The 23,143-nt window shown below is 42.9% G+C and overlaps 1 protein-coding gene across 4 annotated transcripts in view; it reads right to left on the bottom strand.

The window, feature by feature from the left end:
• PPP4R3B (protein phosphatase 4 regulatory subunit 3B) overlaps positions 1–23,143 on the bottom strand; it is a 34,583-nt gene that overhangs the window by 6,076 nt on the left and 5,364 nt on the right. For 2 of the 4 annotated variants that reach the window (XM_075267590.1, XM_075267589.1), the window contains exons 2-10: positions 15,778–15,833; positions 14,749–14,847; positions 13,133–13,756; positions 7,945–8,022; positions 6,870–6,986; positions 5,690–5,806; positions 4,628–4,777; positions 3,930–4,032; positions 3,390–3,431 (exon numbers count right to left, since the gene is read on the bottom strand). In XM_075267590.1, coding sequence (XP_075123691.1) covers positions 3,390–3,431; positions 3,930–4,032; positions 4,628–4,777; positions 5,690–5,806; positions 6,870–6,986; positions 7,945–8,022; positions 13,133–13,756; positions 14,749–14,847; positions 15,778–15,833 — 1,386 coding nt within the window. The remainder of the gene's footprint in view (positions 1–3,389; positions 3,432–3,929; positions 4,033–4,627; positions 4,778–5,689; positions 5,807–6,869; positions 6,987–7,944; positions 8,023–13,132; positions 13,757–14,748; positions 14,848–15,777; positions 15,834–23,143) is intronic. The other 2 variants (XM_075267593.1, XM_075267592.1) reach the window with 1 other exon arrangement.

Below are 23,143 nucleotides of genomic sequence, written 5' to 3'. Positions count from 1 at the left end.
TTATACTGGATCTTTTCTAAGAAAACCCCCCCAAAACAAACCATATATTAATCAAAGCTTTACACAGTTATAAGCTGGCAGTTGTCACCCCCTAGTGGGAGCCAATGGTAAAAGCAGCACCTCTTATACACCTATGAGGGTCGAGGTCTCATGGAGTGGTCTAGGCAGAATTCAGAAGTGAGAATGACACAAAACAGTCTTCTATAAGTCATCCCACGTAACGCGTTTGGATGTAAGATGTTATACAACGTGGACAAAAAGAGTTAAGTTTCACAGAACACTGTAAACTCAAAAATTTCAACAACTCAAAATATATACAAGACAAAAAAAAAACCTTGAAAGACACATACAAGAGGATATAAAAAAAAACAAAAAAACAAACACGATCAGTGTTTTTTTTTAATATATACAAATGCACACATTATATATATATATATATATATATATATACACACACATACATACATACACAGTGGGGCAAAAAAGTATTTAGTCAGTCACCAATAGTGCAAGTTCCACCACTTAAAAAGATGAAAGGCGTCTGTAATTCACATCATAGGTAGACCTCAACTATGAGAGACAAAATGAGAAAACAAATCCAGAAAATCACATTGTCTGATTTTGTAAGAATTTATTTGCAAATTATGGTGGAAAATAAGTATTTGGTCACCTACAAACAATCAAGATTTCTGGCTCTCACAGACCTGTAACTTCTTCTTTAAGGGTGCATTCACACTGAGTAAACGCTAGCTTATTTTGTAGAGTAAAATTACACTTGTAAATTTTGCTATCCCATTGACTTCAATGACATTTTACAGGCGTATTTTTTACAGGCGTATTTTTACACTTGTAAATTTTGCTATCCCATTGACTTCAATGATATTTTTTTACAAGTGTAATTTTACTCTACAAAATAAGCTAGAGTTTACTCAGTGTGAATGCACCCTAAGAGTCTCCTCTTTCCTCCACTCATTACCTGTAGTAATGGCACCTGTTTAAACTTGTTATCAGTATAAAAAGACACCTGTGCACACCCTCAAACAGTCAGACTCCAAACTCCACTATGGTGAAGACCAAAGAGCTGTCAAAGGACACCAGAAACAAAATTGTAGCCCTGCACCAGGCTGGGAAGACTGAATCTGCAATAGGCAACCAGCTTGGATTGAAGAAATCAACTGTGGGAGCAATAATTAGAAAATGGAAGACATACAAGACCACTGATAATCTCCCTCGATCTGGGGCTCCACGCAAAATCTCACCCCGTGGGGTCAAAATGATCACAAGAACGGTGAGCAAAAATCCCAGAACCACGCGGGGGGACCTAGTGAATGAACTGCAGAGAGCTGGGACCAATGTAACAAAGCCTACCATCAGTAACACACTACGCCGCCAGGGACTCAGATCCTGCAGTGCCAGACGTGTCCCACTGCTTAAGCCAGTACATGTCCGGGCCCGTCTGAAGTTTGCTAGAGAGCATTTGGATGATCCAGAAGAGTATTGGGAGAATGTCCTATGGTCTGATGAAACCAAACTGGAACTGTTTGGTAGAAACACAACTTTTCGTGTTTGGAGGAAAAAGAATACTGAGTTGCATCCATCAAACACCAGACCTACTGTAAAGCATGGGGGTGGAAACATCATGCTTTGGGGCTGTTTCTCTGCAAAGGGGCCAGGACGACTGATCCGGGTACATGAAAGAATGAATGGGGCCATGTATCGTGAGATTTTGAGTGCAAACCTCCTTCCATCAGCAAGGGCATTGAAGATGAAACGTGGCTGGGTCTTTCAACATGACAATGCTCCAAAGCACACCGCCAGGGCAACGAAGGAGTGGCTTTGTAAGAAGCATTTCAAGGTCCTGGAGTGGCCTAGCCAGTCTCCAGATCTCAACCCTATAGAAACCCTTTGGAGGGAGTTGAAAGTCCGTGTTGCCAAGCGACAGCCCCAAAACATCACTGCTCTAGAGGAGATCTGCATGGAGGAATGGGCCAACATACCAACAACAGTGTGTGCCAACCTTGTGAAGACTTACAGAAAACGTTTGACCTCTGTCATTGCCAACAAAGGATCTATAACAAAGTATTGAGATGAAATTTTGTTACTGACCAAATACTTATTTTCCACCATAATTTGCAAATAAATTCTTACAAAATCAGACAATGTGATTTTCTGGATTTGTTTTCTCATTTTGTCTCTCATAGTTGAGGTCTACCTATGATGTAAATTACAGACGCCTCTCATCTTTTTAAGTGGTGGAACTTGCACTATTGGTGACTGACTAAATACTTTTTTGCCCCACTGTGTGTGTGTGTGTGTATGTATGTATATGTATATATATATATATATATATATATATATATATACACACACACACACACACACTAGCTTCTGCCCGCGACTACGTCTGCGTGTTGTTGATGATCCACTTATATTTGGCGAATTGCTGCTATCCATGATCTGCCTGCTCTGGCGTTTCGGCTCTGCTACATCTGTGAATATGCACAGCACATCCAGCTCTATCTACAGAACTGCATATGAACAGCATACCCAGGTATTGTAAATATCTGCATAAGCTCTGCTAGATCTGGGAATTTGGCTGAAAGGAGTTTTGTTATGTCAGTGTCTGAGCAGCTTCTGTGTTACAAAGGCTGAAGCCTGAACCCCACATTCCCCCCTCTTACTCACCCAAACTGTACACCCCATATCCGCCTCTTGCCCACACACAGCCTGCATGTTCTCTTCTCTCCTTCCATTAGACACCATTCTCAGCCGCTTCCACACTGTCCTGTTCAATCCGATATAGCTCCACCCACACAATAGCGTTATCCTATTATAGCCAGCTCAAGGACCTGTGATGACGTCATCAAGGGTCCTTGAGTCTAATATGAAGCTAAATTTGTGCATAACGGTCATGAAGCCATGTCATGTATTGGAATAAAAAGTATCCTATGTTTTAATCGAGGTTACAATCTATGTGCCAAATTTCATTAAAACCCATTCAGCCGCTTTTGCATGATTTAGGAACAAACGTATTAGTATAGTAGTAGTAGGACAGGATGTATGTGTTGCTGCTGAGGCCAGGAGTGCCCTGAACATCTCCAGATGCCATGATTAAGGACCTCTTGCAGACTTCCGCCACTGACCGGATTTGTCAACATGGGACCGGTTTTATTTACACAGTTTGCAGCCCCCAGATTTCTCTTCTATTTTAGTTTGACAACCCCTTCACACATAACAGAAAGAAATCTGTACAGACCAACACAGGCGCCTTTCTTAACCACCCTCTCTCATTTTGGGGATCAGAGAACACAGGCTTTGCTCGTTTCCATTTGGCTTCCTAAAAATGAATCTTCTCTTTCATCTCTAGGACAGACACTAAAACCACTTACCTGGACAAATTCTGCTGCCCTTAGAGGGTGCGATACTGGAATCTAAGGGGGTAACAAATAAAAGAATAAGGCATTGTTTCTCTGTATTTCAGTTTTCATAGGAAAAACAAAGTATGCACATTACTACATACATCTAAACCGGCTTAGGGACATTAGCTGTGTGTTGCCATGCGCTTCATGAGTTACTGCCGAAATCAACATGAAGGAAATGGCAAATACTGTGTTAACGTCCTGACAGACCGAACAGTCTCAGTCATGGGGTGGACTTGTAGGACGTAGCATGAGGCACTTTGCTTATCTAATGTTTAGAAGCAGTCTCAAACACAAAGTAGGTATTTGTGAAACTGTGTCTATAACAAAATTACACTTTTTCGGGAGTAGGATAAGGGACGGGCGGCTTAACTTTCAAAGGGGTTTTCTGTCCACGCCACCATACCCGCATGACTACTGCCAGCCATATATCTTCTTCCACAATATATTCTCACATAAAATGTATTATTCATAGAACTTGGGCCGACATCAGATTTGTTCATATCCTACCTTTATCTGGTTTATCTTCAGATGTGTTTGCCAGGAGAGGCGCCGTGAGGACTTGCATACAATGGTTATAGAAGAAATTCAGGAATTCACTTTTTTCCGTTTTCTATAAGAGAAAAAAAAAATGGATACTAAGCCAAAGAGATGATAAAGCAACCAAAAATATTATATATACAGTGCTGTGGATGGAAGATTTTCTGTCATCCACATTTTTCATTGTAAAGGGTTTTCCAGGGGCAAATAGAATAGAAGATCTCTATCAGATCTGTGGGGGTCTCACACTTGACATTCCAGTTAATCGGCTGTTTGAAGAAGTCGCATCACTGAAGCAAAAGGACATTTCAATCACAGGTCACATGACCTCGCCGTACCTCAGCCCTGCGCAAAGAAATAGGACTGAACTGCAATGTATAGGTGAGCCATGAAGACTCTTCTGAATGTTGTGGCTTCTTCAAACAACTGATCGGTGGGAATAATGGGAGTTACTCCCCCCAATATCACCACCCTGAATGCCCCTTTAAGAAACCCAAAGACTTATCACTACAATAGTGTCCTATGAAAAACTTAAAGGATAAATGTACACAGTTACATGTTAAAGGTGGCTGCAGGCTGACCATACCACACTGCACTATACTTTGATTCAAAAATTTTTTTGAAAATAAAATAAAAAATAAAAACAATGATGGAAAAAATGCTTTTACCCAGTTGCACGTTCTTACATTAGCTGTCGCTAACATGTTCTCGGGGTCTATCAGAGTCCGCAGGAGTCCCATCAGTTGAACTGCTCCTCCAAGCTCAGGGTCCGTATCACAAATCATTTGCTCAATGACGACATTTATTAACAGAATGTCCTGGGGAAGGAAAAACACAAAGCAATGTTATAATATAATAGCACTGAAAGCAAGATCTAACTGTGCTTATGAGCAAATCTAAGAGTATGTAAGAGCAACATTGGGACCTAAGATATGGCAGGAGTGTCAAGCCCAAAAGATTATAAAAGGGAGGGGAAGCATATTAAACCAGCAACAAGGATAGAGCAGACTCAGCTAAATATAACGTCCCCCCCCATAATGTAAATCCATACCTCTGTTGCAGTGATATTCATAATATGCAAGTGAGCAGACTGCAGCACTGAGGGCGGCTCCATTGCTCTAACATATCCGCATTTTCCCCCACCTTTCTTTGAGTGACAGGGTCAAGGAGCTATGCTAGAATCTCATTGACATATTGCAGCAGTGTAGGGTATAGTATGGAGCAATGGGGTGGCCTCAGGTCTCTACACTGCTCATTTGCATATTGTGAAATAAATCTCTCTGCAATGGAGCTATTGCTTTTCATGGGGGAGAAAGCTACATTCAGATGAGCCTGAATGTTCCATTGACTTGAATAGGAGAGAAGCGCAATACTCACCGCTGTGGAGATGGAGTTGTGGGACAGAATTAGTTTGTCCTGCCAGGACCACTTATGGCGATGTACAGAGCAATGCCTGCTTTAGGCCTCATACACACAAATGCATTTGTATCCACAACTGCAGATCAGTAAGTGCAGATCCCTATATATTTCAATGGGCCCATACACACAACATAGTCTGAGCCGGTATGTTTGGGTCAAATTGAGGAGCAGCAAATTCTCGAGCAGGTCCTATATCCGTTTGTAATTGCGGCTCTGTCCATTCATTTGAACGTATGGGTTAGTGAAAAGCATGGCCGTCAGACGGATACCGATCTGTAGGACATACAGTGGCAATGTACATGTGTACTTACATCATCACTCTGCTGAGCTTCCTGCATTACAAATTCCCGGACCATAGATGGGCTAAACTCTACCAGATATGAAAATATATCGGTTGCAGCTGCTCTTACTTGCAAGTCGTCCATACCCTGGAATGAACAGGTAAGTATTACTTGGCTAGATATTGAAATGGATACTGAAGACAGATGTGGAATACTAAACATGTTTACCAGAATCTCCAATCAGAACAACTTCTTAAATTCAAAAAATGGCGCAGGTGCATGCTGCTTCTACTACTGCGCATGCGCCATTTTTTTTAATCAATGTCAGTTCGTGAGTTAGACGGGACCTGAGGACATCGCTGGAAGAGGAGGTGTGGCTGAAGAGGACGTTGACCCTGTTGCCCGCCCTGTGCACGTTCGGTAAGTTGAACATATTCTGTTTTAGGATTTTATTTTAAAACAGGGGGGGTAGTTTAATATAACATTAGCGGTGCCTGAATAGCCTTTTTAAAGGCCATTCACATATATGTGGGGCTCTATCAGCATGATTTTGCTGATAGAGCCCCTTTAATGCTAGGACCCTCCATTGTGAAAACGCAGCCTGTTATATAATCTACAGTACAAAGTGGATGGGATTCTAACTAATCCCATCCACACACTGCACAGAGAAAAAAAATAAATCTGCGTTTTTTGAAAATTGCAGATTTTCAATGACATCTATGGAAGTGCTGGTGCTTTCTGTATAGGTATAATGGAGGCAAAAAGTCCGCAGAGAAAAACTCTGCAGATCTTCTGTGAAAACTGCGGTGGGAAAAAACCGTGATACATTCCGCTGCTGTCTTTTTCACAGCGTTTTTCTTTGCTGTGGCTCGCTAAGCAGCTCCATACCCTTAGGCCTGGTTCACATCTGATTCGGGGAGCTCGCATGGGGACCGCCCGAATGGAATACCGAACGCATTGACAAATGGTGAGCAGTGAAAGCATACAGACCCCACAGACTATAATGGGGTCCGGGTGATTTCCGTGCAGTCTCTGCACGAGTCATGCGGACAGGAACATCCGCAAAATCAAGAAAATCCCCAAAATCGTAAAATAATGAGCAGATGGCCTTTATGTAAGCACTAAACATCGCACCCCTTAGGGACATCTTTACTAGGAGAAAATCCAAAAAACCACGTGTACAGCAAGTCAGGAAGACTGGGTTACATACCATGACAATTTCCAGGGCAGGAAGAATTCCTAAGTTTGCCAAAGTTTTGAAAAAAGCGTCTCTATTTTGAGGCTGTAACGTCTGCGAAAACGCACAGAATTCCTTAAAAAAGTTTACCTGTTGAGGAAAGAAAAAGTAGTTTATATATATATTACACCTATGTAATGGAGTTTATGGTTTCTAGCTTATAGGTTATTAATAAGTGATTGCCTGGGACTACTCGCACATATAACAGCAGCAGCTCAGTCCCATTCAAGCAAACAAGGATGGAATTCCCTGCACAGCCCCTACAATATGTATAAGCCGTGCATGATTTATTCACCAGCGATCACAAATATCCTGCAGACTCTTCAACCTAGTTGTTCAGTAGAGGGTCGAGGTGTTGGTCTTAAAGAAAGGTTTTCAATATACAAGTTCCAGCACACGCCTTTTTAAAGGGAGTCTGTCACTGGAGAACTCAATATTGCATCAGTCACAGGGCATTGTAAGAGACACTATGCGGAGCACCACCATACGTACCTGCAGACAGTCCAGGAGATTAACTATTTCCTCAGAAAAAGCTGTTTTTACAAATGAACAAAGCTCAAGTGCAATGGTGTGAGCCAGAGAGTCTAGGAGCTCCAGCCCGGAAACATCAGACGTGCCCGTGTTGGGGAGTTTGAAGAAACTGCAATGGTTTTCACTTTAGTTGTGTTCACGACTGGAAGATTCTGGACAGAATCAGTCTCCTTCCCCATCTGGCAATGGACAATAAAGTCCCTTCTTTCTACAACTATAGTCTCAAACTAATGCCTCCCCTCAGTGGCATAAATAGGAACAGCGTGGCCCAAAGGCGAATATTTGACATGGGCCAACCTAATGGGCCATGTGGCAGGGGCTACCGCTGCTACCCCGGAAGTTACTTCCCTGACATAAGCAGCTTCTTCAAAGAGAGCATAGACGTGCACATGCTGGACACTCTGAACACTAGGCGGTGCCACAATATGCAAATAAATTATTATTAATACAACCAACATGATATTTAATGGACCTAGCCCTATAAAATAGTGAAAAAAAAACATGTAACTTCTCTTACCAATTCCCGTCTTTTGTCATCATCTGTGGATTCGTCGGTCAATTGTGCAAAAACTTCTGATAAAAACTTCTCATCTTCCTGTTGAACAAAGGCAAAAAGTTATTAAAAAAATGCTTTATTCTTGGTGCAGGAGTCCAGCAACGTAGTCAAATGAGAGCGGTAGTCCAAGGTATCTATAAGCAGATGATATTGTACAATATGGGACTCTCATTCCTCAGGATTACTAGAGTAATGTGGCCATTTTGTTTCGTACAGAGCCGGTTTATGCGCTACATGGCGAGGAGTGAAGTAAGCAGCGGTATTGGAGTCTGAGTGTTGACCCCAAAAACAACTGAAATGACGGTAAAAGCGTGCTCAACAGAGCTCCAGCTGTCCTCGGGTACATGAGGTACATGCCCATGTGGGACAGACTTATTACACTAGTTTTCTGATATATAAAGCACAGTAAATAAAACTTGCACCTTTTTTGCGACGCCCTTGGCACGTTCCTGAAAATGGCGCGTGGTGAGGGCTTGCAAGCTATGAACTGGCATAGATTTGTCTCCAGGTATATTGTCCGGTGTAGTGTGCACCTCCTTTGAGCGGAAATGTCCACAACTAACCCCCCCACCCCCACTGACAATGTAGTTATGAAGACTGGTGATGATAATGCCCATCCTCAAAACTCTCCCATCTGTATGAAGAAGGGGTGCAGTGCTGACTGCTTCAGTGAACAGTGACGGTCCTGATACCTAAAGTGTTTTGTGGGGGCCATTTCATAATTCCTATTCTTCAATGTCCTGTGTGTCAGGTGATGACACTATAGTGACACAGCCGCACCCGCTGACCTGTGACATCCCTTCATGGGGTTTTTCCTCTGGATTCTGGTTAAGGGGTTGTCGTTGAGCTTGGTGGGGCTGGAGAAAACGATAGGCACCCCCGTGCCAATCCAACAGCGGCAGGTAGGGAAGTGCAAACCAGTCTGATTCAGAAGAATGGGGGCATGCTCCAGCCTTCTAGGCGGTCAGTAGTCTGTGTATAGCATCACTTTTATTGGGTCACAGTGCTGCTTTAGCATTGTTCTCAGTGTTGGGAGATTGGACCTCTACAGATGAAGTGATTGGAATATCCTAGCAATATACCATTCACTTTATAAGATGGGAACACCCCTCTAAACCAGGGGTCAATAACCCTTTGGCGCTCCAGCATGCACGGTCATGGTCTCTCAGCTGTTCTTGGAACTCCCACTTGGTATTAGAAAAGAAAGCAACAAACCCCAATGGCGGCAGTGATGGATAACACATCACAGTGCCCTTTAGGCGGTATAACAGATGAGGAGAACTGAAGGATTTCTATTTGAGACTATTTCAGAGGATCAGCCCGTACAGACAGCGAGGACGTTATGGGTGAGGCTATTACCTGTACATTGTATTCATGTCTACATGTGTTGTCTAACCAGTATTCACATTACACAATCGCTCTCCACGGTGTCATCGTCAGGTTTGCTGTCATGCTACTACCTTGGAAAACCTTTGCTATATTTGTACATAACATAACCATGTGCACAAACGTACCAGGACAAAAAGGCTAAAAATGCAGCAGAACTGGGTATGGCTGGAAAGAGGACACTGAAAACAGCCTAACACAGGAATACACAAAAAACAACAAAAATACATTCTCCATATAATAAAAACTTTCATAGTGAAGATCAGGTGAACTTTACAGACCTCAGTCGTATCAAATGGTGAATGTATAGTGCAATGTATGACACACACGGAAATACTAAAGGCATACCACGGGGCCCACATGAGGTCCCCAGCTGCCATGTAGAAGGCATGTGCAGAGTGTGTTTACCAGGAAGATGATACCTAGTGGCGGGGGCCCCCTCTTTCCAAATCTATTTCAATGCTGCGGTCGCTATTGTCCACAGTATCAAGATTTGACGTTTTCCAATCCTAGGCGCTTGGAGCAGGTGCAAGCCAGGTCCCTGCTGTTCCAATTTTTGGACATATTTATTTATCTATATAATATATATACACTGTAGAAATCTGGAATCCACAAAAAAAAAAAAAAAAAAAAAAAAATTCTATATATTTGGTGCTGCGGCTTCTCCTCTGGGCTTTAATGGCAAAAAATGCTACAATGGAAACTATAAAGTTTCTCTTAGCTGCTTACTTTTTTTCCCCCTCTCTCCCTCTCTGAGATACGATAAAGCAGATTATGGGTTTTGATGTAGAATATGAAGACAATCCCCTACTAAAGACAGACAGCAGAGAGCGCCAGATCGGAGAGGCGTTTCGCACAAGCGGCTATAGTTCTAGTTGACTCGATTGTCCTTGTACAATGTGGAAAGCCATTTATGGCTGGCTGGCTGCGTCTTCCATGACATTGTGGATGACTGCAATGGCCAATACAATACCTTACTACATACCGTGTTTCTACAAAGTTTAATGAAAAACGGTATAATGCAATAAGCTTGTAAGCCGCTTACAGAGAGTGCTACAATCCATCAGAATTACATCAATTAATTTAGTAGCAAAAAAATAAAAAGACAAAAAGACAAATTGAAAAACCCAGGAGAGGACTGGGGTCAGCAAAAATAAGCAGTTTTGCAAGCCTACCCTCTGTTCTGACCTCATGCCTGGGTGTGAATTGGCTCATCTGACTGCCACAGTCCATCACTGTCCTCAGTTACATGTCAGGTACCAGTGACCGGCTGCAGTAGTCACCACAGCGGCTACACTCCTGGCCAAGGCATTGAATGGGACAGGGACCTAGGAGTAGGTGAGCATTATTTATTTTATTTTAGCCAACGTCCTGGACAATACCTTAAGGCTGGGTTCAAACGGGTATTTTGGACCGGAATTTGAAGCGGAGGCCGCCTCAGATTCTGATCCATGAAACGGGTAGCCGCGACTGGATGCTGATGTAGTGCACTGGCTTCCATTCATGGCACTCCGATACGGATTAGGCCCAAATGAAAGGGCCTAGTCGGGAGGGAGTGTCTTCAGGCAGACTTCTGCGACATCCACCTAAAGAATGAACATGTCGCCTCTTTTTTCAAACCAGCCGGAACTGACCAGCTCCCATTGATTTCAATGGGAGCCTTTTTTTTTTTTTTTTTTTTTCCGGTCAGGATTGAGGCGAATTTCGACTCAAAGTTCTGACCGAAATATCCAGTGTGAACTCAGCCTTAGGCTAAGGGCTGATGTACTGAACCGAAGCTAAAAAAAACAAACCGCAGCATAAACTGTGTTCCTCTTCCCTTATTAAATCTATAGAGTAAATGCTTGCAAGACTCTCATTCCCTATGCTGATATGGGGTCTCCATAATTACCTGGGTACATGTGGTATGTTCTACTTTCATGTTTAGCAATTAAACTAGTTCAGTGATTTGGTGGCATTACAATAATTTGGCATTTGCTGCATATAGATTACCCCACCTCATCTCTTTTGTATACTTCTGTATCTTCTATACATCACCTATACCTTTCCATACTTACCTTGGCATTGGTAAACTGGTGCAATGATTACCTTATCCCCCTAACTTATTGTTATCTGTAAGTCTTCTATGTATATCCTCTTTTAATGGATACTAATAAAGATGGATATATCTTATATATTGTTCTGTGTGTGGATATTTCTCTTCAGTATTGATACTATGCTGATACTGTAAAACACACTGCTTTCCTTCCGGAGCAGCCAAAGCCGATTCCGCAACGTGAGGGTTTTACATCTTTAGGCTGAAGTCCCAGCAGCTTTTTTTTTTTTGTTGTTGCAGATTTTGTTACTTTTTTGAGCCAAAGCCAAGAACGGCTTCTAAAGGAATGGGCAATATATAGGAAGCTCTTATACTTTATCTATTGCTCAATCCACTCTTGGCTTTGGCTCAAAAACTGCAACATATTTAAAAATAAAAAAATCTGCTTTTCCACAACATGAAGTCTTAACTTTAAGGTCAGGCCCCACGTTGCAGAAACGCTATATTTTTCTGAGCTAAAGCAAGGAGTGTATTGAGCAGAAGGGAGAAATACTTTATATTTCCCATTTCTTTTGTAGCCACTGCTAGGTTTGGTTTAAAAAACAAACAAAAGAGCGCAGCAAAATCCGCAAAAAAAAAGAAAAAGCGTTTCCACAATGTGGAGCCCTCAACTTAAAGCAGTTTCCAGTTCCATACTACTGATAGGTTACCAATATCATATCAGTGGGAGTCTGACTAAGAAATCCAGCTTTGGGATCCTTGTTTTTTAGCAGTCTACACACAGGCCATCTACTTAGTGGCAGAAGTGCAGGACATTACAGCTACAATACCACTACTTAGTAGGTTGTAAGCAGGTAGAAGGGCAAAGGTTAGCAATGAAAAGGCCAAAGTGCCAGGCTAAATGCCATGGTCACAGTTCTCTCACGCAGCTGGGTTTATTTGGAAGGCCTGATCTACAGATAACACGGCAATGGTCAGATCCTAAAAATGATCATACAGTAGGGACTCACTATGGCAAGAGATTGGCTGACCAGTCACATCTCTATGCATAGTACATAAAACGGTGAGGGAAGCGCCAGGGCAGACAGGTGATTATTTGAAGAATTTGGAAAGTTTCTTGAATTGAGGAAAAAAATAAACAAAATGGTGTGACTGGACAACCTTAGATAAATTGGTCAGGTGTAATTCCTGACCTAAACACACTGATATACTTACCATTTAAACACAACCCCCCCCCCCCCCCAGCAACCACCCAAATCAACACTATATACTCCATAGACCTCAGTGATACTGTCTCCATACTGTCACACACAGGACATGTCACTAAGGCTGCGTTCACATGGAGTAACGCTCCACTCATTCTGACACACAAACACGTGTCAGAGTGAGCACAGTAAAACAGAATCCAATTGACTTCAATGGGTTCGGTCTTACGTGCGCTACCTATTGAACTCAATGGGAGGCTTTTTTACCTATTGCTTTCAATGTGATACATGAGTTTAATGGGTAGCGCACGTAAAACTGAACCCATTGAAGTCAATGGGATTCTTTTTTACTGTGCTCACTCTGACACGTTTGTGTGTCAGAATGAGCAAAGCGTTACTCCGTGTGAAAGCAGCCTAAGGCTGGTGCACCAATGAGGCTAACTACTATAAAAATTAAACTCCCATTTTCAAGTAAAAAGCCAAAGCCACCGAGGTGTCCGAGCTCTCCAGAAAAAATACTTACTTGCAGCATGCTGACTATCTCCACTTTGTTGAAGAAAATGAAAGACGTGAGTGTAGAAAGAAAATTGTCTTCAAAGACAGATGGTGTGGGCAAGATGACATCTTGAATATACTGTACCCTGTACGTTTGGTGAATCTTTTGTCTAAGTTCGGAGTCTGTTATGGGGATCACTTCCTTGAACTTTGCAGTTTTGGTCAAGAATTCCCGGTGTCTCTTTGGCTGAGCCAAGGATGGGTCATACTCTAAGCACCCCACAACATCCATAATACACTCGTCCGAAAACATCACCTCAAATAGAGTTGCTTTATTGAGAAATAAAATTCCTCGGATAATCTCGTATAAATGATGCAAGCCTTCTGCATTATCCATATTCTCGCAGGTTTGGAAGAGCTGCAGCAGTTTCTTTATATAGCCCTCATTCTCCAGGGCTAGTGCTAGCTTCTCTCTACGGATAGGTGATGACAGGACTGAGGTAACAAGGTCAGCAATCTCTTCAAGTTTACTCAGTTCACAAGAAGGAAGATCAATCAAGTTGCTTGTGTCAGGCATCTCCTCAAAGCGCTCCTCTTCTGATTCATCAATGGGGTCCTGCGTGACTTCCACAGAGGGGTCTTTCCCTTGAACCTATAAAATACAATACACAAAATCATACTAGCTGCATTAATACCGTATATAAGAAAAGGTAAGATCACTTGGGACCCCCTCCCCCCAAACGGAAACCTAATCCGCATAAAAAAGCGGTTACCTTAGGAAACCAGCAGACTCCATAGACTATAATGAGGTCCATGTGGTTTTCGCACAAAAAATGCGCAGAGAAAAGTGCCACTTGCAGGACTTCTCTCCACATTTTTCACGTGGAGAGTGTAACTAAAGGGCTCGAACGCAGATGTGAACTGGGCCTGAGATGCACCAAAGTGAGGCTCGATTTGGACACCAAAAAATTAATCTACAGTAAACGCTCGTTCACATGGGGCAATAGGGGGCGGATTCTGACGCCGAAGCCACCTCAGAATCCGCCACCTCACAATGGAGGTCTATGTAGACCGCTAGCTTCCTTTTTTCCGTGAGCGGTATGTTCTGGCTCATAGAAAAAAGAAGCGAGCTGCCCTTTCTTCAGGCAGACTTCGCGGCTGAGTCAGCCCCAGTGTCTGCCTCGCGACACCACCCTCCAGCCCATTCATTTGGTCCTACTCCGGAGTGGGAAGGCGCGACTGTCGGAAGCCGCGACAAAAGTGGCAGGTGCATTTTGGTCCTACTCTGACGTGGCTTCCCGCATTAGAATCAGGACCAAAATATGCGGTCCCGTGCCCCGTGTGAACGAGGCCTTAGGAAACCAAGAGGCAGTATATAGGAAGCAGCGCCTGAGCAGTCAAATACTGTATATTATCTGGCGTGCACCACTGTGATCTAGTTTAGTTCCAAGCTGTCTACATACAAGACAGTATTAATAAATCTGTCCCAAGTCTCTGAATACTTTTTGTATGTAAAGATAAACTAAAGTGAAGACTCATTTCTGACAGCCCATGAATTCATTCCTGTGGATAGCTCATGTGCTACCGAAGGTATGATAGCTTTCAGACATGTATCACAGAAAGAAGAGTCACTTCAGACGTTACCTGACAAATCTTTTCCCATATTTCGTCACAGCCGGCTTTTTCTTGAAAGCTGAGGGCCAAATCATAGTTTTCTGCTTCAGACCAAACTATCAGCGTATCCTGCACAAAAACCAAACAGAAGACTTAGCTACGGCCTAAAATGACACATTTTCCAAGCACAGAAATATATACAGTATTGTGCAGAAGTTTTAGGCAGATGTGAAAAAAATGTTGCAAAGTAAGTGTTTTCAGAAATAGAAGTGTTAATAGTTTATTCTTGTCAATTAAAATGAAGTGAATAAAAGAAAGAATTTTACAGCATTCTAGTCAGGTGTAGGATTACCCGCTTATACCAAACAAGCGATAATTTCCATCTCATCATGTAGGTTGTAACACAGTCATTGCCTGATACAGAAACAGCTGAGGAGGCGGCCCCAAATGGAGTTTTCATACGGATGACCTCTCCACAGGAAAGGTCACAAATATGCGATTTGTGGGGATCCAACCCCAAGATGCCGCACAAGTCAGCTGTTCTGGAAGCTGGTGCAGTGGATGAGGAGCGAGCACAGGCTACGCCTATTACAGGATCAGAGTTGCCGCTCTGATCCTTTTAAGTGGCAGTTCGGGGGAATTGCACTGCCGCTGCTATTACTTGAATAAGAGTAGCGCACGTGTTCCTTGTCCATTGCAGCAGCTTCTGGTGCTCGGAGGTTGTCTAAACAGTCGATCTGTGCAGGGGGTCTTGTTGTTGAACACCCACAGGTTACACAACAATGACCTCTCTGATGGACACATCAGTATAAAACACTCTTTAAAAATGGGCGAGGAACAAACCTTCTTTAATAACATCAAATTTGTAGCCTTTTCATGACACAGGTCATACACTATGGCAAGACAGGGCACAGCAAGAAGACACAAGGAGGTCACACTGCATCAACTAAGTTTCTTCCAGGCAAAGATTTTATATAAACTTTACAGAAACAGAAGCTGGAAAAGAACAACCTCAGATTGTACATTCAAGAGCTCTCTCGGAGACACCGCAATACACACCTGCTGCTTCTGATATGCAGTATTCGGATTTATCTTGGACTCTAGGAGCAAGGAACCTGAGAAGACACAACCAGCAAGAATTAGCACAAAGTCGTAGAACTGTATTATATTACAGCTGTATTCAGATGTTACACTGAGGTTAAAGAAACCAGTAAGAGTTCAGTTCTTACAATGCAGGTTTTTATAACTGCAGGATGACCTGGTCCATGTTTGTCCCCCCCCCCCCCAACATTTTAGGATTTTTTTTTTTTTTTACATTAAGTAGAGCTAAGAAAATTAAAAGGGCTTTATCAGCAAAATGATGCTGTATGAGCCCCACATATGCGTGAATAGCCTTTAAAAAGGCTATTCAGGCACCGCTAATGTTATTTTAAATCCCCCCCCATTTTAAGATAAAACCATAAACCACGGTCCGACGTCATCTTGCTGTCACACCTTCCCCTCTTCTTTCTTCTTCCAGCGACGTTCTCCTGTCCTGTCTCTTCCCCGCCTTGATCTAGTGTTCTTCCGGCGGGTTGTGTTCAAATCCCGAGCGTGCGCAGTATCGCTCCCTCAGGAGCGCTACCACGCACCCGCCATTTTTCTTGTAGTTCTAATTACCCCTTAGAACTACGCGAGTGTACTGCAAATGCACAGCACGCTCGCGAACTTCTTCATTCCGGAAGAAAAGAAGATGAAGGCTCGGGAGAGCGAGGACAGTACGTCGCTGGAAGAAAGAAAGAAGAGGAAGGCGTGACAGCAAGATAATGTCGGACCATGGAGGACCGCCCACCGTGCACGATAGGTATGATTTACAAATATGTTTTTATGTCATATATACAAAGAAAACAACCATATCCACAAATAAATATAAAAGTATATTTTATTACTATCCAATTAAAAAGTTTTTCACATGGACATACAATAATACATTACATAAATAACAAAGTAAACGGGCTAAACCGTAAGGTTTATAAGTGCCAGCAAGCCAAAGTGATGTGGGTGAGACAAAGACAAAGAGTGGTCCCTGGACGAAGCCCTGTAGCAGGGGTGAAACGCGTGTCGGACAGTTTATATGATGTTAAGGTGAGCTAAGGCATATCTCTTATTCATATGTGGGCACTTTGGGATATAATTGAGTTCTGTGATCTTTGATTATTATGCCATGTGTAACTTTACATATTAATGGACTAGTTGTCCTTTTTTCTATCATGGTATATATGTATGCATGTATACTATTCAATTAACCCGTTAGTTGCCCTGCCCATGGCTAAATACTGACTTCAAATACCTATGTCTTTGTCTCAGCCACATCACTTTGGCTTGCTGGCACTTATAAACCTTACGGTTTAGCCCGTTTACTTTATGTTATTTATGTAATGTATTATTGTATGTCCATGTGAAAAACTTTTTAATTGGATAGTAATAAAATATACTTTTATATTTATTTGTGGATATGGTTGTTTTCTTTGTATATATGAGTTAAGTCCCGTAACCACACTATGCAGTATTGGCCTCTTTATGTGTGTAAATATGTTTTTATGGTTTTATTTTAAAACAGGGAGGGGGTTAAAATAACATTTGCGGTGCCTGAATAGCCTTTTTAATGCATATGTGGGGCTCTTACAGCATAATTTTGCTGATAGAGCCCCTTTAAGGGTATGTTTTTTGAAGGCCTAAAAAAACTGCTTCTCAGGAATTAGAAAAAAAATTTCTTAGGCTTTTTTTTTTTTTTACATGACGAGTTTTTGATTGTGTCATATTTTTTGTAGTGCTTTTTGCAGCAGCAAACCATATGGACCTGAAAATCTGTCGCATTTTTTCTGCCTCCCATTGATTTCAAAGGGTTTTTCAGGACAGAATCTGCGTGAAGATTCACCATGTCATGTTTTTCTCTTCTACCATTAAAGAAAAAAAATCAGCCTGCAAAAACTCTGTGTGAACATACCCTAAGGCTGAGGCATCGCAGAAACACAGCTTTTTTGTTGTTGCAGATTTTGCTGGTTTTTTTCTTCCCAGTCAAAACCAGGAATGGATTGAGAAGGTTGAAGAATAAGACCTTCCTAAATATTTCTCACTCCTTTAGTAGCCATTCTTGGCTTTGGCTCAAACACAAAAAGTAGCAAAATCTGCAACATGGGGGCTCAGTCTAAGGCCCCACAGGCCGGAAACGCTGCGCTAAAGCATTGCGGGAACAACCGCAGTGAGAACACATTGCGGTTCTTCATGCAGTGCTTTGAAGAGAAAGTTCAGGGAGTTTTCCTCCGCAGACTTTTTTTTTTTTTAATTCTTTATTTAAATATAAATATAAACAAGAGCAAATACACATCAGAGAGGTAGGACATGGCCGGAAACCCCAGCCCAGCCAACCACACAACAAACAGAAACACGTCCAATATGGACGAGAATAACAAGGAAACAGCAGGGAAAACAAGACAAATCAATGCAATTACGGTACAATAATATAATAGAGAAATAAACATAATGGAGAACGGATGAGGGAGGGAGAAAAGGAAAGAAAATAAACAATCCCATGCACTTTGCCTATACTGTATAACACCACGGCATTTACAGCTCGTGGGGCCCCGGCCTAAAGGGGTTTTCCAGTAGTCTGATATTGATGGCCTATTTGGGAACATCCCCCATCAGCAGGATCTGTTTGTAACTTGGTCCCTTTCATATAAAAGTGCCTGCAGCAACAATAAGTATGGCTGCCATAAAATGAATGGCATTGTGCTCTCAGCACAGAGCGCACTGGTGAGGATGGGTTATGGGTATGTCAGTGCTGGAAGGCCACATGTTGTGGTGAAGGGGGTAGAACTTTAACACATGCTATCCACACCCCCTCAGGACATAGTGGTTTGTACCCCATTGTCCTTATTCTACAGTGGTTTTCAAGCTATGCAAAGATTAAAAACTGCAGTAGCGGCAGGGGGCTAATGCCACGGTGGAGACCGGCCATTTTGTCACAGACATATCTGCAGCAGATCTCCACAGATGACTACCACTTGTGAGACCTTGGTGGGTATTCCTTTGGCGTCACCACATGTGAATATAGAGATTTTCTACAAGTCTATGTAATACATCAGAATGGGGCTGTTTCTGCAGCAGAACAAGGATTCCTCCATATCCCATTTATGAGTCACAGAACAAATCTGTTTACGGTCTCCTGGTAAACATAAGCTCCTACACTTTCCAAAGAGGAGGGGGAGGGGACCAACTCTGCCTGCAGCTCCAATGTAAATGTACATGTTTCTATGGAAACCGTCTGATCCTACTTCCACCTGTCCCATACTTCTTGCTAAAAATACATTTGGTAGGAAACAGAGGGACTGAAGAATGACTGCACGGCCAGACTACACAGGAGGGGGAGGGGAGACCATGGCAGAGACTAATGTCACTGTGCCAGAATTCAGGATTTGTTTGTGCCAAAATGTGGAATGCATGCTGTGAGCCACATATAATAGACACTTTGTGCCAACCTGTGCCCAAATTTGGTGCAATAGGTGGTATAAAGTTACATAAAAAGTCTAAAGATGCATCAAGTTCATCATATATTGGCACCTATTTACACTGTCCCTCCTCTCTAGTGACATCCAGCAAGTAATGCAATACCTTACAGTGCGTGACCCAGAAAACTCAGCGAGGTCCATGATGTAGATATATCGTGTATCTAAGCCCTTTTCACTTCAACTTATTAAAAATTGTTTTCTAAGTACAGGAACATTCTGCAAAGATAAAGGATTCTGCAGAGTTTTAAAGACTTTCTCTCACCATCTTAGTAGCGACAGTCTTGTCTTGATCGGTTGCCAATATATACAACCATGAAAGAAGGAACTTTCTATGGTCTGGGTCAGAACTTCCCTATTGTGGCTGGGTTATCTTCTCACGCATGTTCATCTTCAGATAACCCGGCCACAATAAGGAAATCAGGGCCAGACCAGGTCCTGCACTCATGGTGGTGACAATCCAGTGACAACCAATCAAGACAAAAATACCATCACTAAGATTTACAGGGAAAAAAAAACAAAAAAACTTTAAGGTTGAGGCCCCATGTTGCGGAAAAGCTGATAAGCGCTTCCTAGATATTACCCATTCCTTTTGGAGCCACTTATCGGTTTGGCGCAAAAAACGCAGCAAGATCTACAAACACGCAAACAAAAAAAAAGAAAAAAGTGGGGCCTCAGCGTAAAACAATGAAAAACCAGACAGACACGTACATTACCTCAATCTGGAAGGGGTCATTGTTTTGCAACCGTGTATATGAGCAGCAGGAAGGTCACCGGTGTCCATATATTCCTTCAGATTGTAAGCCCTCACGGGCAGAACCCTCCACCCCACTGTGCCAGTCGGTCACTGTTAGGGCTCGTTCACATGGGGCAAGAGGGGGCGGATTCTGACGCCGAATCCACCTCAGAATCGGCCCCCTCACAATAGAGGTCTATGTAGACCGTTAGCTTCCTTTTTTCCACGGGAAAAAAAAAAAAAAAAAGAAGTGAGCTGCCCTTTCCTCAGGCGGATTCTGCAGCTGATTCAGCCCCAGTGTCTGCCTCGCGACAGCACCCTCCGGACTAGGCCCATTCATTTAACCGGGTGCCTGTTCACATCATGCTAAACTTGCCTGTGTGAGAATACCTTTGCAACATCCCAATTGGTCACAGTAATAGTTTTTGTTGTGGTATGCCGATATATAGCAGCCTAAATGATAGTAAAGACACCCCATCAGCTGACTGCCACGTGGGTACATATATCGAGTGCTAATGATGCCTTTCCGTGCGTTCCCAACAAGCAAACGTTACCATTGTGAAATGAACAGCATCATATATCAGTCTTGTAAAGCTGGCAGCAGATGTAATGATTTTCCCCATCCCTGTCCATATGCCATATTAATGCACATAGCAGTCACACTCTGGACCCCCCCCCACCCCGATGACTGCTGAGCACCCCCTGAACTACAGGAGGTGCAGTAATAACATGCCATACATACTGATGGTGTGCCCCTACATACTGGTGGTGTCCTATCCGTGCCAATGGAATCACTTGGTGTCAAGTGAAATATTCAGGACAAATAATTTTCTCACATCTTCAGTCAGGTTAAAAGGGGTTTAAATATTTTAAGTTTTTAAATTTCATAAAACTCCTTTAAGGCTGAGGCTTGACGATGCAAAAAGGCAACTTTTTTGTTGAGGATTGCTGCAGTTTTTTGAGCCTAAGGGGGTAATCACACGGAGTTACGCGGCGCTGATTTTGGCACAATAACTTGCGTAAGAATCAGCGCTGCAAAACAGAATCCCATTGCGTTCAATAGGTTCCATTTAACGCGCATAACACATTGAAATCAATGGGTTAAAAAGCCTCCCATTGATTTCAATGTGTTACGCATGTTAAACGGAACCTATTGAACGCAATGGGATTCTGTTTCGCAGCGCTGATTCTTACGCTAGTTATCGTGCCAGAATCAGCGCCGCGTAACTCCGTGTGAATGCCCCCTAAGCCTAATAGTTCTCAATAGAGGGGGCAGGGACAAGCAGAATCCTCTCTTCTAGGCAGTCCATATGCACTAACAACAGTACAAGTATATGGGCAGGTATTGGGAGATTTCACACATTACAATCCTGTCACCCATGACTTCACATGTAGCACACATGGATATCGGGTGCAGTCCTTGGCTCCAGATGGCTCTTGAGCCCTATAAAGTAAATAGCCCCTGACCTAACAACAAGCCTGGCTCCCATCTAAAGCCGTCACTGAGCTGTATGTTCTAGGCAGCAGCATGGCAGACTGGTAATACTTGACTAACAAGATGGGAATATGTTCACGGAACAGTTTGTCATACAAAGGATCCATTTATGTAATCCAAATGTATAATGATGACAGAGCCAGACAGGGCAGATCTAAAGAGGTGCTACATGTATAGGGGTCTGAACACAAAGCTTACACTGTAACCATCCAACCCGCACGCCAGCAACATGTTAAGTGTGCTGGACCATACATAATGCAGTGGGAGCGTGAGAAGGGGCATTTACATGTATACAACTGTTCCTTGAATATATATTGACATGTCTATACCGCTGAAGTCAATGCTGCAAAGATAATAAAATATCCACAGCATTTTTTTTAAAGAATCAAACATGCAGCACTCCAATACCAAATACGGCATCTATAAGACATAGCCAATAGTACAATCCCCTCAACAGACCGCGTGGCCCTCCCCTAATAACTACCATTGTAGGTGCCGTTGCCCTGTAAATTGAATATCCCACTTTACTTAAAGCTTTAGTATTAACGCCGGGGCCTCCTAATAGAGAAAGAGCTGTACTGCCACCAAACTCAGCAACATGGCCTTCCAAAAATGACTGCCGCTAAAGCTGCCTGAAATTGGATGTTTTTTTCCTGTAGCACATCCCGCACCTTTAAACCTTAGCAACCCATAGGATAAAACATGCTACAATAAGGGTAAGTTCACACAGGGTTTTTGGTCCGGAACCTGAAGCGGAGGCTGCCTCAGGTTTTGGACCAAAAAACAGGTAGCCGCACTGCACTAGCATCCGGTCGCGCACTCCGCTCAGGGATTAGCCCAATGAATGGGCCTAGATGGGAGGAGGGAGTGTCTTCAGGCCGAATCATGAGGCCAAACAGCATCTCGCTTCTTTTTGCGGGAGTCGGTTTGCTCCAGCTTGCGGATACGGCCTCAAAATCCTTTCCAAAAAAACTCCGTGTGAACTCACCCTAATAGACATGCTGGGGAAATTTGCATTACAGGACATAGCTAGGGCTGTGGAGTCAGAACCTATTTTGGGTGAAGTCAAATAGTTTTTGACTCCAAAATAAAATTACTACTTCTAATGATATTATGCAATTTTTAATAAAAATAATATTATATAATTAGATGTATAGTTTGTTACATATTTACTTTCATAGGAAGTATATCAATAGGTTTTTAAAGAGGACCTTTCATGGGTTTGGGGCACAGGCAGTGTTATATACTGCTGGAAAGCCAACAGTGTACTGAATTCAGCGTACTGTCGGCTTTCCCGATCTGTGTCCAGGGTAAAGAGCTATTGGTCCCGGTACTGTAGCGCTTTACAGTCAGAAGGGCGTTCCTGAAAGTCAGTCAGTCAGGTACGTCCTTCTTCACAGCAGCGCCTATCGTGCTGTACTGTGTGAGCAGGGAGAAATGCCCCCTCCCTCTGCTCGTCCATAGACGAGTATTATCAGGAGGGGAGGGGACGTTCCTCCCCGCTCACACTGTATAGTGCGATAGGCGCTGCTGTGGAGAAGGACATACCTGACTGACTGACTTTCAGGAACGCCCTTCTGACTGTAAAGAGCTACGGTACTGGCACCGAAAGCTCTTCAAAGCACAGATCGGGAAAGCCGATAGTGC

This window comes from Leptodactylus fuscus, chromosome 3 (assembly GCF_031893055.1).
Source record: "Leptodactylus fuscus isolate aLepFus1 chromosome 3, aLepFus1.hap2, whole genome shotgun sequence".
Lineage (NCBI taxonomy): Eukaryota > Metazoa > Chordata > Amphibia > Anura > Leptodactylidae > Leptodactylus > Leptodactylus fuscus.
The sequence above is the reverse complement of the archived record's forward strand: the minus strand, read 5'-3'. Positions and strand labels throughout refer to the sequence as shown.